The 17,129-nt window shown below is 42.4% G+C and overlaps 1 protein-coding gene across 3 annotated transcripts in view; it reads right to left on the bottom strand.

The window, feature by feature from the left end:
* Positions 1-243: 243 nt before the first annotated feature.
* Positions 244-17,129, bottom strand: part of plppr4a (phospholipid phosphatase related 4a) — a 263,231-nt gene continuing 246,345 nt past the window's right edge. For all 3 annotated transcript variants that reach the window (XM_029117179.2, XM_029117181.2, XM_020044605.3), the window contains one exon: positions 244-5,261. In XM_029117179.2, coding sequence (XP_028973012.2) covers positions 3,666-5,261 — 1,596 coding nt within the window. In that variant the 3' untranslated portion in view covers positions 244-3,665. The remainder of the gene's footprint in view (positions 5,262-17,129) is intronic.

The raw sequence follows: 17,129 nt of genomic DNA, 5'->3' as shown, positions 1-17,129 counted from the left end.
TCCCATGGTTCCTTGCAACTATATTTATTATTTATGTCATTAAGTCCTACTGTTTTTACTGAAATATTGCTTGACAAATTATTTCATCACCACTTGATTCTAAGATGAATTAAAAGCACATTATAAAATGTTGCTGTGATGCATAAGTATACCATCACATCACAATGTATCAGGGAATCAAAGGTCAATTAATTTATTATCTCTGTGACAGAGGTAAAAAGAAGAATTCATGATAATGAAGAATCACTTTAGTTTGATATCAAACATTTATTTCAAATTTTTAGACATCATCAACTGGGTAAAATTGTGAAATACAGTGTCTATTGGTATCCTTATACACAATGATTGGTTCCTATTCACCAATAAATAGGAATCCACCAATCACCCCATCTATTCTGACTGCACACAGACCAACATTACAGATTTATAATAAAACCAACTGACTTAGAGATAGAGATAGAATGACTATTATATTTCTATTAATTCTCAACATTCTAAGCATAAATAGCAAACATATTTTTCTGCCAAACATTTTTAATATGTATTGTTCTGCCTATTATATGCTGTAACAACACTGTCTGTATGGTGAAGTTACAAAGTATTCTATTTGCATTGAAGGAATGAACAGTATCAATCAACTGACAGTACCTGCCATAACTTTCAAAAGGTGTCATATACAAAAAATAAACGTTTAGATACATTTTATCAAATGACCATGCAGATATGACAACATTTTAAAACCATTACGGAAGGTACATCTACACAGGCAAATAAAAAAAGTTGTCATGTCTAATATACGCTTTGAGAGATAAAAAATATTTAATATTGATATATCAATTGTGTTTTAAAAACATCCACATAAAAACAATCTTAATTACTGAGAAAAATGCAACATAGTAAATACTTTTAATACATCCAAAAACCTCAAAACATTCCATAGGTTTGCAATCCAAATGCATCTAGCTTACTGTATGATCACTGTAACAACAATTTGTCTCATGTTATCGTAGCTGTCTCATGTGATTCTCAAACCTGTCCTCAGAAGAAATTTCTAATCTGTGTTGTAGTCCTGAACTAACTAATCTGATTCACCTTATCAAGAGAGTGATAATTAGTCCACAAACAAACTGGTGTGCTAGCTCTGGAAAAATTCAAAAACATGGATTGGGTGCCAGTCCCTGAGAAGATGTTTGAGAACCCCTATTCTTATTCATCCACTCACTAACTACTGTAAGTTGCTCTGGATGTGTGCATCTGCTAAATGATTGAAAAAGAAATGTCAATTGTGTATCAGGAGTCTTCAACTGGCTGCTCGAGATCTAGATTTGGTCAAGGAGCCAATTCTGTTTGGTCTAATCTTAATTTAACTGTAAAGAAAAAATGTGGCTCTTAAAATAACTTTGAGACTCCTGCTTTATGTACACAGATATTATTATTATAAGGTTTCAGCTTTCTAAAACAAGAGTACTGCCCCTCTTCCTTTTGTGGATTGTTAAATAATAATACCTTTGTACACAACAAACTGGATAGAAATCATTGATGGCTACTGCAGCATATCACACATAAATATCTACATTGCCACTGTTATACAACCACCTCTCTCAGTTGTGACTTGCATGACTTACATGCATGGTACAATCTAAAACAACAACCACATTTTCCCATGTTGGCTCTGCTGTCACTTTGTCCAATCTAGAAAAACAACCTTGTTAATAAGACCATTTACTGTCTGCATATCAATGAACCAGGTCTCCAGCGTGGTTGTCCTTTTATGATACTTATAAATACATACATTTATTTGCTAATAAAATTACTGCACAGCAAGAAGTAGCAATTTGTACAGGCTGTTTGCAGAAAATATCAAAACATCTTGTGGACCATTATATAAGAAGGCAAAAAGGTCACTGTATCAAAATATTACTTAGCAGCAAATACAACTTAATGATAAGACAAACTCATTTCTTTAACCAAAACAAACGTCATCTATAAATACAGCTTTAGGTAGTGTAAGCAATAATCTAACAGACTTAATCCATTTTGCATTCTATGATCTACTGCCCTTGTTTGTCAACATACTGCATTTGCTCACTCTGTAATCCCTGTTTTGGGGAAACACTGTTATCATAAAGAACAATAATAAAATTGTGTATTTGCAGACATTACTAGGAATTCAAATACTGGTAACTTAAAAAATTCAGAATTCCCAGAAGAATCATAGAGTCCCTAGGAAATTGGACAGGTACCCAGGACGTTTCAGGAAAGTTACCAGACTTTTGCCAGCCTTGCAATAATATTTAATATTTAATTTCTGTAATAGTGTCCTCCTAGAAATTGATCTATCAAATCAATTCATTTCCTACTAAAGTATGAAAAAAACACTGAATAAACATGTAAGTCAATATAGTCTATCAATAATTAGCATTAAGCAAATAAGGACATCTGAATATTTTGGCAGCTCAATTGAAATACTACAAATAAGTACATTCCAAAAAATAGAAACATTTATTTTCACAACTATCATGGTATGAAAGTCATGTGATGAAAATCACCTCCAGCGTTGCAATGCAATTACTATGCAGTTCAATGTTGAATCACAGTCACATTACACAGAGATATTTAGACAAGTTAGAGTATAGGACATTAACGCAAAATGTATAGAACAAACACCATGCCCATAAGCTTAAACAACTTGCATGGTTCATTACCATCAAATGTTCTTACAGGTGGTAACAAATATTACAACATTTGAAGTTGAAACCACTATAACTGCTATATTAAAAAATGGTTGTGCTTCTCAATAGATTTAAGTTAATGTAATGAAATGAGGGTTGACAGTGTGAGCAAAATTACTTTGTATGCCAACAAGGACTGTTGCTTGTGCTATAGTTTCATAAATAATAATAATAAAGGTAGTACTGTCCTATTGAACCACATCTAAAAGTAAACAAAAACCAAAAAGTATTGAAATTATCAGACATTTTGGGAATGGACAGACCACCCTATTAACAAAGACAGATGACAAATTATAAGATAAACCTGAAAAAATGAGTGTATGAACATAACAAATGCATGTGCTTCCATACATGTGTCCTGCATGATACAATTTTGCAATGAACATCTTATCATGGTCTGTGGCATGTATAAGAAATGCTGAGCAACCCAGTTGACCATGATTTATGTATCAGTATGGCAAGTGGAAAGGATCTAAGTGTTAGGCAGTGCTTTCCACCACCATCATCAAAACACAAATGAGGGAATATCTTTTGGGTAAATGGTATTTCATCCCTCCAATCCCTGGTAGTGGCACTTTACTGAGACACATTATGTTGGGTTTTCCTTTAGTTTGCCACATCTGTACATATCATTGTCTTACTGGACAACTAACTATTTTGACATCTCAGCTAACATCATATTTATTGTGCCACCCCACTGTATTATAACCGGTTGTTGTTTTTCCTGTATCTGTAAATGTTGTCTTTACTATGTAATATGTACTGTTTCAGAAAGGCATTTAGAAAGGTTTAGTTTTTGAGCTGAATGGGTTTATTGGTTCTGTTCTGCTCCAGACTATATCCAGTGTAGAAGGCCACTCATTGGGGGATAGATAGAGCCACCACATGGGTGGTAATAGAGAAGGAAAGTGTAAGGGCAGGCTGTGCAGCTGTTCACTCCCTATATGCCAGTCCAAAAGTGGGGGGTGGTGTAGTGGAGGTCCCTTTGAAATAGTTCTTTGAGTTGTCTGGACTCTGACATTTATCAGGGAGCAGAATTATGTTGCCTTTTCTACGCAAGGTAGACTCCCGACTAGAGACAATAGAGAGGGTTTCAGAGGTGGCTTCGCTGCTCCCTCCTCCAAGTCCCTCTACAGGTGTCACCCTGATGGTGGTGATGCCCTGGTGAGGGTGATGGTGGTAGTGTGCGTGGTGCACATGGGGGTGACTACCTCCACCTCCATACTCACTGCCGGTGTCCATGCCCGTCTTGCTCCTCCTCCCGTCAATGGAGCCATAGCCGTCTTTCAGCGAGTCACAGCTCTCTGAGTCACGGTTAAGGTCATTGAGCTCAAATGACTGGCGGATGCTGCCCCGCTGCTCCTGGGGCTTCCACCTCCAGGAGCCACTGCCGTCTGGAGGCTTAATCACAGGCTTGTTTTCCGGGTGGGCCTCCACCCTCACAATGCCCTGTCCAGGTTCCTGGTCAGTCAGAGCTTTGTAGCGGATGGAGCCTGTGCAGCTGACCATGCTCCCATCTTCTGAGCTCTTAGGGCTGCTGTGCTGGAGCAGACCCTGCTGCTTGGACATGGTGATCACCTGCATGATGCGTGGCTGGTTCGTCAAATTGTTAGTCCTGCAGGGGGTGCTCTCCTTGGCCACCTTCAGCCACTTGGAGCGCACAGAGCCACCCACACAACCAACACGGTTATCCTCCCAGTCGTCTTCATCCTCATCCTTCCTGTTAGTGCAGCTGTTGACATACTCCTGAGTCTCCTCTGGGATGTGGACCAGCTGAGAGGAGCCAGGCCGGGACTGGATGGAGACACGTGCCCCACCAGTCAGGCCGCTGTTGCCCCCATTCTGAGGGAGGTTGTTAGACAGTGGCATGCTGCTGGCAGCGATTTTCAAGTACTGGGCAGGGATGTGTCCCTGGGCACGGAGCTCTGACTCCAAGCCCATAGCGGAAGGCTCTGAACTGCATCTCAACTCCATGGTCCTCTGGGGTGAAGAGGAGGAGGATGATGAGGAACGGTGGCGTCCAACTGACACCCCGCTGTCCATAACCTGCAAGGAGAGCTTTCGGTTCTCGTTCTTGCTCTTCCACTGAGACAGCAGCTGCTTGGAGCGTGTGGAGTCCATGGAGGCGTGGATGCTGGCATGGCGACGTGGTAATCGATGTTCCTCGGGTAATGAGCCTCCATGTGACCTAGGTAATGTGCTGCTGTTGAAAGTCACCAGGCTGTCCTGTTTACCCAGGGGACTTGGTGGGTTAATGCACTCCACGTCAGCACTTGCCCTCTTTAGACTACTCAGGGACCTGGACTCACGACAGGAAGGCACACGGGTGAGGATGGTCTCGGGGTGGGTTGAAGTGAGGCCATCGGTAGTGCTCACACTATTCAAGCTGTTGGGCTGCAGGTGGCAACCAGCACTCTGACTGACATTGGGTACAGTGTTGCTCCTGGGGGGCTCACAAAGTGGGAGAGTCTGGGGCTGCCGTCTAGATGTATCCTCACTGGGCTGGAAGTTGCCTACAGCATACAGGCCCTGAGGGAAGGAGAGACCATGACAACATTTATTATACTGCAGATTAGTGTTGCACGTATACCAAAACTTCTGTATTTTTTTGGATTCTAAAATCTGTCAAATGTTATTAGGGGATAAATTAGTGTATAGCCTGCACCCCTACTAAATGAATTGCTTGAGCGATCTTTGATGGATTGTTAGATCCCCACTTTTTTTTTAAGAAATACTTGCATAATGCAACATATTCATTTTTAGGCCCATGAACACAATGCCAAATGTATTAATCAATCCATACATTCAAATGATCTCATATTAAACTTAAAAGATGGAAATGTATTAAACTGAGCACTAGCTGCATCAAGTGCCATCTGATAATATTTCGTCATAAATGTTGTCATCACATATGCATCTCTTTATTTTTCTAACATTTTCAAGTAGAATGTTGTTGGGTTTTGCCATGTATATCCTATGCATGAGACCATTAAATGTCGTATTGATATCACAGTCAATATGGTATCAACATTACACACAGAAAGCCTACTGCTACCTACCCCACCAAAATATAACACTTTGAAATAATTGTTTTTAAAAGGAAAGTAATGGCCCTTTTCCACCACTAGAACGATTCTAGCACGAACTTGCACAAACTAGTGTAGTAGGTTCATGTTTTGTGTTTCCACTGTGCCGTAGTGTCATATTTGCTAGTGATGATTTTGACAACATTAAGACAGATGACACAACAGATGACACAATCAACATGCAACATTGTTGTGATATGGAGCCAGAAGCATGGAGGAAGTCAATGTTACTGAGTTTGTCAGCTTTACGATTTTTGTCATATTATTTTTTTTTAAATCATTTGCAACAATCTGGGCTGAAAAGAATAAACAACAGATGCAGAGAATTACAACACCCACAAAGAGAGAATAAATGATTATTTAAGACATTTGGTTGGCTTAAATAAAATGATTAATTTGATAGTCAATGTTAGTATTCAGTACTATCGAGAAGGTTAACAGTTATTAAACAGAAGAATTCATGTTTTTACTCTTTGCTCTTTTTTTTCCTGGTTGGGTAAGCAGAGCCGGCTAAGAAGAGCGAATGTCTCTTACTGAGTGAGTGAGTGAGTGACTGACTGACTTCCCCTTGTTAAATAGCGTAGTGGTTAGTGAAGTGGACTTGTGAACTATAGGTCCCGAGTTTGTATCTCCTCGCAGGCGATGCGTAGTACGCATTATCAATTATTCTGTATAGACGAAAACTTTGCTGGCTAAAACCGTTAGTATCTACATTATGGTAAGCCTGAAATAAAACAGTTTACGTTCATATTGCAACTGCTTCTGTTAGATTTTCGAAGTACCCATCCGTGCATGCATTTTGGGTCAGGATAGACAAACACATTTGCTGTCTTAACAATGTAGTTACAATATCTTAAGCCTTAACTGAAACTGTATAAGGTTATATTGCGACTGTTTCTTGCATGGAATAGTTCATCTTCAGTCTTGCTAGCAATTGCTCAATTCTTATGATTATTCCTAGGAAGTTAATAGATACTAGTATGCCTATTTAAAACTTGGAATGCTGTGGCGTAGTGGTTAAGGACAGTGTCTCTCAAAAGGAAGACCTACGTTCGAATCTATTGAGAGCAATGACATTTATTAATTATTTCCGGTAGATTCCACGATTCTCTCGTCTTTTCACTTGATGAAAAAGTTAGTTATCGTCGCCTTTATTGATAGTTATTGAATAAATGTCATTCACGAATGCCTGCGCTGAAGGAGCCTTCAGACATGTCCTTCGGTTCCTGGGCGGAGCGTGTGAAACCGGTGGACTCCCCTGCGTCTGAGGTCCGTGGTTTTAAAGCCTTCACAGAGGGTTCCGGGTCTGCTCCAGCATCTGCCAGGGCGCGCCTGTCAAATCCTACGCCCCCCTCACCAGGGTCTTACGGTCGGCTGGCTCCCATCAGCTAGGCACCCCTCCTTTGGAACCTGAGCTGGCCGCAGCATTTCCTGCCTTTCTGGGGCTGGTCTGGGAGAAGCCAGCCCTGCCATCCACCAAGGATCGCTACTCGGGGCAGCTGTGGAATAAGATTTACGTTTTGGGATCACAGGCCCTGGCCGCGCCGAACAACGTTGCTCTCCTCGCGTCAGCGGCCTCCCATATTTTAGGCCGTTCTCCTACTCCATCGTCACGTGACACACGGCCATAGCGTCTTTCAAGAAGACAGACAAGAGACGGAAGGAGTTATCTCGCCAACTTCCTCTGGCTGTCCGCAGTTCCCGCTCGGCCCCACGACCCTCTTCCCATTGCTAGGGCTCTTCTGCCAAACGTCGCCAGCGCCGTCACGTCTCAGCCGCCGCTTCTGAACATCAATCGCCAAGGGGGGGTCAGGTCTCCTGCTCTCCACTCGAATCCGCGACGCATCTTTGGCTATGGGCTCATGCCCATCTCCGCTCCTGACTGCGGCTCACATTCCGGCCATCTGAATGTGGGCGCCGACATGATGTCTCGGGGAGGCCCCCATCACGACGAGTGGCGTCTCCACCCAGATATTGTCTCCCTCATCTGGCAGAGGTTTGGGGAAGCTCAGGTGGACCTGTTCGAGTCCAGACGGAATGCACACTGTCGTCTGTGGTTCTCCCTGTCCCAGATGGATCGCCCCCATATGGGGGTGGACGCATTCGCACACCACCCCTGGCCTCAGGGCCTCCTTTACGCGTTCCCTCCATAGCGCTGCATAGCGCCTCTGCTGGCTCGGATCAAAGCGGAAGGGCTTCGGGTCATCCTGGTGGCACCCGATCGCCCTGTGGCTATCTGTTACCCAGAGATGATCAAGTTGCTGGCAGTCCGTCCGTGGTCGGTCCTGCCCAGGCAGGATGCACTGTCCCAGGTGGAGGGCTCGATTCTACACCCTCAATTGCTCTTAGGAGCTCTCAGGGTCTGGCCCCTGAGCGGGACAGGCTTTTGAACAGAGGTTTGTCCGCTGCCGTCGTGCGTACCATCCAGGGCACTAGGGCAGTGTCTACGTCCAAATTGTACTCTTCTCGCTGGAATATGTTTGTGTCGTGGTGCACGCAGAGGTCCTTGGACCCTTCGTGTTGTCCTGTGGAGGAGATTCTGTCATTTCTGTAGTATCTCTTTGATATGGATAGGTCTCCTTCGACCATCCGCAGATATGCAACGGCCATCTCTGCGTGTCATGAGGGTTTTGCTGGAAACACGGTTTTCAGCCACCCTCTCTTTCACAGTTTTCTTTCGGGTACGCACCATCTGCGCCCGGCGGCCAGACTGGGCGCTCCTCAATGGGACCTTGCTAAGGTGCTGGGCGCTCTATGTGAACCCCCATTCGAGCCCTTACAGCAGTGTTTTCTCAAGTTACTCTCCCTTAAGACGGCCCTGCTTATCGCTCTGTGCTCTGCTAAGCGAGTGAGTGATCTCCGCTCTTGGTGTGTCCGGGGTGCCTGGCTATCAGAGAGGACTTACGTTGCGTTACACTGAGACCTAATCCGTCCTTCGTACCTAAAGTTATTTTCGGTCGAGGACTATCGACTTACAGGCCTTCTTCCCTCCTCCGCACGTCTGTGAGGAGGACGAGAGGCTCCACTGTCTGTGCCCGGTACGTGCTCTCGCCCTTTACGTAGAGCGCACCAGGTCTATCAGACTGACTCCCCAGCTGTTTGTTTGCTATTCGGATTCCCGGTTGGGTCGTCCGCTTTCCCACTGGCTCTATGACTGCATCACTTTGGCCTATGGGGCGTCTGGTTCTGTTGTTCCGGAGGGTCTACATGCACACTCCATGCGGGGTGTTGCTGCCTCCTCTGCCCTTTTCCACGGGGTCAGAGTGGATGACATTTGCGCCGCGGTGGCGTGGTCGTTGCCTTCGGCATTTATGCGTTTCTATTTACTAGACGTGTCTCCGTCTTCCCTTGTTCATTCGGTCCTCGTGCGGCTGCCCGAGGTCTCTGAACTTAAGGAATCACGTGCTTTGCCTTGATTCTATCCTCTCCTTTTCAGTGCTTACCCTGAGGCTGGTAGGCTCAGGGGTATTGTCACTGTCTACCAATACACTTGGTGTAGGTTTGCCTCCTCACTGGGGCATTACCTATCATTTCATATTTTTTGTATCCTCATGCCCCTCATCTCGTGATGTGTGGTGCATGGGTATTTTCTGTTGTGCTTATGTGGAACGGACACGTTTCCCTCTCGCTTGAGCTCAACATCCCTTCTCCCTGGGTTGGCCTATCTCATGGGCCTACACTACGGGGATTCCATCATTACGCATTCGATCATCCCTTTCTGACCTTGTCAGCTGTCGGGGATGTTTTCGTCTTGGGGTTATTGGGGTCGGTTTTTACTGGACCCTGTGAGCTTACTGGTGTTCCGGCAGGGAGTAAATTTTTGGCTCGCTCGCTCCGCCGTGAACCACTAGGAGCTAAGCCCCTCTAGGGGGCGCAGCTCCACGACATATAACTTTAGTTACCTAATGTAACTCCGGTTATATGAGTGGAGTGGAGCCCCCTAGACCTGTTGCCCTGCCGTCCCACGAGTTATGCTGAATAATTTCGGGAGGGCGTTCTCTGGGCTCACAGGTCATGTATAGGGGCATGCGTGCCCTGATTGGCTGATGCATCTTGCATAATGAGTTTTCAGTACTGCAGCGGACGCGGCCAGGGTAAACCACTAGGAGCTAAAGCCCCTCTAGGGGGCGGAGCTCCACTCATATAACCGGAGTTAGTGATACCCTAACACCAACAGCCAATCAGGATGATACCGTAAACACCAGCCCAACATAACTTTGTTAAAGCTGCACTAGATAAGCAAGCCGCTACTTCCCAGTCAATCCCGTTCCAGCCAAACACCTTCTGCGAGGCAGGCTTTCCTCCTTGGCTTATTTTGTGAACGCTTACCTGGATGATATTATATATAGCATGAGTAAGCCGTAAGGAGCGAAGTTTGCTTACTGTAAGAAACAATAATGGCAGCTAGAGACCAGAACGACAAACAGTCAGTTCCTCCCTTGTCTACTACAGCATACACTACAAAAACGGCAAAGTGAAAGAAGATTTACACCTATGCTCTGTAGCTAGCTACAAGGAACCCTAAGCTAATGTTAGCAAGTCTAAAAAGAACGTTGTTGAACTCTTGAGTTACCGTTTTTTTTGGTACAGGCAATTCAATTTTTTATAATTTTTATTCGGGATGTGATTCTCTATCGGGCATTGGTGCGGAACTGCTTCTGAAGGGTGAGTAATTGCAAAATGCTGTAATAGTTTTTTTTACTGAAAAGATCCTAAATGGTGCAGCTTAAAAATTCAAAAATCAAACAAATAAATTTGTCTAACTACAGTTCTGTTGCTATCTGGCTAAAACTGCATTGCCTCCATGCAACAAAAACTAGGAGCACTGAAATGGAAGGACAAATCTAAAAGAAAACGTCTAAATATGTGTAGCAGTTAAATAATGGCTGACTGGGACTGAGTGGGTTATGAATTGAAAATATGTGACATAATTAATTACCTGTGTTGAAAGGGATCTGAATGTGACCTAGTTTTTTTAACAGTGATATAATAAAAAATGTTGGCCCCTTGTTTGGGTCCTAAAGTTAAAATCTCACCCGAGCCCTGTCATTACTGTCAGTGTGTATGTTTCTGTGCGTGTCAGGGTTTACACCGTGTCAGGGTTCATGCAGATGAAAATATGAACGGCCAAAATTCCTCTCAAATATTGTTCACAAATCTGTCTAAATCTGTGTTAGTGAGCACTTCTCCTTTGCCAAGACAATCCATCCACCTCACAGGGGTGGCATATCAAGATGCTGATTAGACAGGTGTGCCTTAAGCCTGATTTATACTTCTGCGTGTCTGCGTTGTTAATGTAATGGGCGTCACTACTCAGACATGCTTAATATTTATAATTATGTGGCCTTGTGCATCCTTGTTGCATAGATCGCCATTACATTTCTTTGCACTAGGAGGCGAAGTGTTGCAAATTATTGGTTTGTTCGCTTGTAGAGCTGGAAGGCATCACAGAAGATGTAACTGTATAGTTGGTAAACAATGTAATAGGTAGGTAGCTAACTAGCTAGATTGGGGAAGACAGTTTCTGGAATGGGCGCGTTTGAGAGAACTAGTAAAATTAAATGAATAAGGAAAGAGAGAAGACGCTTGGCACCTGGTTTGTTCGCTTGTAGAGCAGGAAAACGTCACACAAGAAGCTATCTAGCTAGAATACAGTGTGCTTGTTCAGCAGATGTGTAAGATGGACGAAGAGCGTGTTCAAAATATTTTAGCATGTCAGCTAATCGTTCCAACAATCTTCTCCATCGCTTGAAACTCTTTATTACACATCAAACCACCCACTTCATGCAATCCTGCTTCAGGGACAGTTGCTATCCCTCTACCTGCAAACATTCCTGGGATAGGAGTCACCATCCCCATGTCATTGTTGGAGATGCTGCTTTTCCATTGCATGTAAATGTGATGAAGCCCTTTCAAAGTAAGCAATTGTTAATTCACATTCTGAAAATATTTGGAGGGTTAAATCATAAGCAGACATTAGATTAATAATAGGGTTAAGGTTATATACAGTGAGGAGAACAAATATTTGATACAATGCCGATTTTGCAGGTTTTCCTACTTACAAAGCATGTAGAGGTCTTTCATTTTTATCATAGGTACACTTCAACTGTGAGAGACGGAATCTAAAACAAAAATCCAGAAAATCACATTGTATGACTTTTAAATAATTAATTTGCTTTTTATTGCATGACATAAGTATTTGATCACCTACCAACCAGTAAGAATTCTGGCTATCACAGACCTCTTAGTTTTTTTTAAGAAGCCCTCCTGTTCTCCACTCATTACCTGTATTAACTGCACCTGTTTGAACTTGTTACCTGTATAAAAGACACCTGTCCACACACTCAATCAAACAGACTCCAACCTCTCCACAATGGCCAAGACCAAGGAGCTGTGTTAGGACATCAGGGATAAAATTGTAGACCTGCACAAGGCTGGGATGGGCTACAGGACAATAGGCAAGCAGCTTGGTGAGAAGGCAAAAACTGTTGGCGCAATTATTAGAAAATGGTTCAAGATGAAGTTCAAGGTCAATCTCCCTTTGTCTCGGGCTCCATGCAAGATCTCACCTCGTGGGGCATCAATGATCATGAGGAAGGGGAGGGATCAGCCCAGAAATACATGGCAGGACCTGGTCAATGACCTGAAGAGAGCTGGGACCACAGTCTCAAAGAAAACCATTAGTAAACACACTACGCCGTCATGGATTAAAATCCTGCAGCACATGCAAGGTCCCCCTGCTCAAGCCAGGGCATGTCCAGGCCCGTCTGAAGTTTGCCAATGACCATCTGGATGATCCAGAGGAGGAATGGGAGTAGGTCATGTGGTCTGATGAGACAAAAATAGAGCTTTTTTTTGGTCTAAACTCTACTCGCCGTGTTTGGAGGAAGAAGGAGGATGAGTACCATCCCAACCGTGAAGCGTGGAGGTGGAAACATCATTCTTTGGGGATGCTTTTTTGCAGAGGGGACAGGACGACTGCACCGTATTGAGGGGAGGATGGATAGGGCCATGTATCACGAGATCTTGGCCAACAACCTCCTTCCCTCAGTAAGAGCATTGAAGATGGGTCATGGCTGGATCTTCCAGCATGACATTGACCCGAAACACACAGCCAGGGCAACTAAGGAGTGGCTCCGTAAGAAGCATCTCAAGGTCCTGGAGTGGCCTAGCCAGTCTCCAGACCTGAACCCAATAGAAAATCTTTGGAGGGAGCTGAAAGTCCGTATTGCCTGATGAGGTTTTTCATGTGCCATGGCAGGATACGGTGCTGAGGGCTAGCCTACTGAACTCTCAGTGAATTATGGGCATACACATTTAAAGAAAACCTCTTTATTTTGTTAAATATTACTATGTACAATTGTAAGTGTAACAAAGTATTGTAAACAGTGAAAAGAGCAGACTACATAGAACTTATTTAAAAAGCAGAGAAAGGGCACTCAAATATTTTTTTGTCTTTAGTCACTTTGAAAAAGATAACTTTAGCCTCATTAGGGTGTGTATTCAAAGTGTCTTCAGCACTTTTTTCCCCCATCTCAAATAAAAACTGATTTGTTTTGAACTTGGCTAGACCTTTTATGTGGTGGCAGTTTGCGGATCAGTTCACTTATGTTGTGACAAAATCTTTCAATATCATCATCAAACTCTGAAGTGAGCATGGCATGTCTCTCTTCCCTCTTTTCTGCGCTGATCCAGAAGGTTAAGTCGAGCTGTAAAGTCATCGTTCTTCCTAATTGTCTTTGGTGCTCTCTAGGAGGATGAAGAGGAGTTGAAGCAGGATGTACCTGGAGAGACTCCTATGTTGTTTTTGGTGGACAGGTCTTTGGTAATTAGACATGGCAGGTTCTAATGGTTGTCTGTTCTCAGCCTCAGGGTCAACTGATGCAGCAGGTGAAGTTTCAGATGACTGTAGGATTGATGAGCTGTTGGTGTACTCTATCTGCAATGACAACACATGTTACTATTCAACAGGGCTACTCAACCTGAAGGGGGAAAGGGGGCATAACATAAGCTTGCAGTACATGTCTACTGAAAATAAACAGGCATATGCCTGCTTTCAAGTAACCTTAAACTTATGCCACAATATCACTGTTGTTGTATAGAAGTAATCTTTTTATTTAATCATTATCTCCATCACTTCTCTCTGCTGTCTCCTATCCTCTGTTCCACTATGGTCTACTCTCTCCTCTTCCATGTCCCCTGTTGGCTCTCTATACCATTTTGTCCCTCACTATCAAGACTCTAGTCCCCACACAAAGTATAATCTTTAAGAGATGATAATAATTTTCTCCTAATAAGGTTATTCAGGTTCAAGTAAATACATAATTTCATTCAACTTTAAAGTTGCCTGACACTTTCGGCTAAAACTATTTACTCATCTGAAGAAAAGTCACGTTGACACATTTACTTAGCATTTAATGTTGGATGAATAGCTAGCATGTCAAAATAGTACTAGCCAAAACCTGCTTTACCTAAAGCATGGCAAAATAGCACTGTTGTTGTTAGCTAGCCGAACTTGCTTTACAGAAAACGTCTGTTTCTAAAGATAAAATGATGGCAGCAACGTTGATAACTACATTTAACTGGGTAGTTAGCTAAGTAACGCAGCCATGCAAACAAACAACTGATAAAATTAACGCAACAGAATCACTGGAGTAGACACTTTTAGTACTTGCAGTTTAGTTTCTCAGACAACGTGACAAAATATTTTGTTTACTCCCAGTCCATGGGGATAACTCAAGTGTATTGAGAAAAACGTCAACTAAGTTTTGTTTTTGTTTCCTGTGTTTCTAATTCGAATCTTTAATATTTACTGGCCAGTTAGCCAACTTTGTAGTAGAAGTAATCAACAATGAATTTGCCAATTAATAAAACTGAACTTACCTTATGTCCTCGCCAAATTGGAGCTGGTTTCACTGTTTTATGTGCCTGGACAGCCAAGAAAGCATTACATAAAATGGGAGTGCTTTTTTCCCTCCCTCTTTAGTCTTACATATTTGTCCCTCATCAGCTTCCACCTTTTCTGGCAAGTAGCTGGCTCTTCGCCCAGAATGTCTCCTATACTATCAAAAGTTCCTCGATTTGAACCATGCCTCCAGACTCCATTGTTGTTTCGTCTTTATTGATACAGGAAGCCAAATTTGGCCAGAATTCTGTACTCACTGTAAAACTCTCCCTCCGCCATCCAACCAATTATCACTTGTGCGGCTCTGCGGTTCAGGTACGCGTAGCTACGCGCTATTCGATTTTTGAGCTGGTGCACGTAGACTCTCACGTAGCTCTCTGCGCTTTCCGCAAATCCTACTCCGACGCATTTGACATTGAAGTGTAAATCAGCCTTAAGACCATCATAAGCCGTGGGCTAAGGACCTCATAAGCCTAGGGTTAAGCAGGTGTTCACACTTGCATATTTTGAAGTGGGAAAGCACCACCCTTAGCCTAGGGCTAGCTGGCCATGCTCTGGAACAGGGTTAGCACTGACTTTTCAGGGCTAGCCCCAGAAAAATTGTGACAAAATAACCAGTGTGAAACGGGGTCAAGAACAAAACCCATAGAACGTTTATTGTCCAATAACAAAACCTGCCCTTTCACTTAATTTACATAGGCTTGTGACGCGCACCGTTAAAAACAACTCTGTCTGTTTTGGTCCTTTCACTCAGCAAAGTTTTGTCGTTCCATTAAACCTGCTAAATCTTAGTGAAGTAGTTATTGCAGCTTGCTTTGGATGTAAATCCAGCAAATATGTCGAAAGAATTAAGGTTGATTAACCTTTTTCTCTTTCTTTGCATAGTTTTGACTAAGTTGTTCAAGCAAATACCGATAGAGTGGGCATCTTGATCAGTCGATGTCATGAAGTCATTCATTTTATCGTGGTGGTGTAACATTGATCATTGTCAGTGATGTAGGCTACTGTAACATTATTTGCATGCCAGAGAGAACAAAACATTTGCAGCTTATCATAGAATGTAAAATTATATTGTGTTGTATTTTTCCGTTGGCCTAGGGCTTAGGAACACAAATGTGAATCCTTAGCCTAGGGTTAAGCCTTAGCCCAGGGTTAAACTCTTGTGTGAACACAGGCTAAGCAAACCCAGGGCCAGTCTTAGCCTGGGACAATGCAGTGTGCAAAGGCCTTATTTTCGATCTCCTCAAGGGATATTTTTTACTGCAGTGAATGTATTTTACGAAATGCTCAGCAGAGTTTGTAGAATTACAAATATAATGTGAAATCATGGGGCACTGTGCTACATCCAGCAAAGCTATATATATATATTGTTGTCCCTCTTTATCCCCCAATGCAACACACTATATCGTACATGGAATTGATATTGCCTCATTAGTTAGCAGCTAGGGTTTTTTATTAGGAAACCTGGCTAGTTACTGAATCAAAAATTTTTAGCTATTAATAATGTGCCTTTTAGATATGGTGTTATATTTTCAAGCCTCAGTAGCTAATCTATGCTCAGTAGTTAAGTAATACTCTGTTTTCTTTTGACAATGACTTGCAAGTATAGGCAAATATTTTGTGGAATGCAACGTTGCCATGATTATTTCGTCAAAAATAATTGCTAGAATGCTTCAGTCTAAGCTAGCATTAATTCACATTAAATCATTCTGGTGACATGAACATTATAACCAATGATTTAGCTATTAAAAATTTGCCTTTGGTAGAGAGAGTGTGTTAAAGCATCAGTAGATAATCCATTCTCAGCTCCACTTCTGAGTGCAAAACATCAATTCTACCTTTAAATTGTAGACATGGCAGTTAAATTAAAATGAAATGTGTTGTAATTTAACAATAACACATTGGTACATATATGGGGTTATATCCCCATGCCCTACCAAAGTCAACATATTTGTACTGTAAGAATAGGGAGGGCATTTTCCAAGTGAAACTCTGGAAAGGTATTGGTTTTATTGTTGCCACTTGTAATAGTCTTGTGATCATCGCAATTAAACAATTATTAAAGAAATAGTTTGCTCAATCATTGATGTAAATACATATACTTAAGGAAACATAGCTTTGAAAATTATAATGATTATCTCATCTGACCCCATCATTATCGTACAACAAGCAAAAGGTGAATTCATTAATATGCTCTGTGCTGGGGAACACTGATAAACATCCATGCAGTTATATTTACCATACAAATAAGCTACATTTATTACATTCTGAAAATTTTAAGCAACTACCTAGTTACATTGTTTGGTGCTTAAGGTGTTATAGTGCTCTGATAGTGTCACAAATTTGAATTATCCATATTTATCTGATGCAGAATATTGTGTTATAATACCATGAGGTAAATGTTCT

Source organism: Esox lucius, chromosome 3 (genome assembly GCF_011004845.1).
Source record: "Esox lucius isolate fEsoLuc1 chromosome 3, fEsoLuc1.pri, whole genome shotgun sequence".
Lineage (NCBI taxonomy): Eukaryota > Metazoa > Chordata > Actinopteri > Esociformes > Esocidae > Esox > Esox lucius.
The sequence above is the reverse complement of the archived record's forward strand: the minus strand, read 5'-3'. Positions and strand labels throughout refer to the sequence as shown.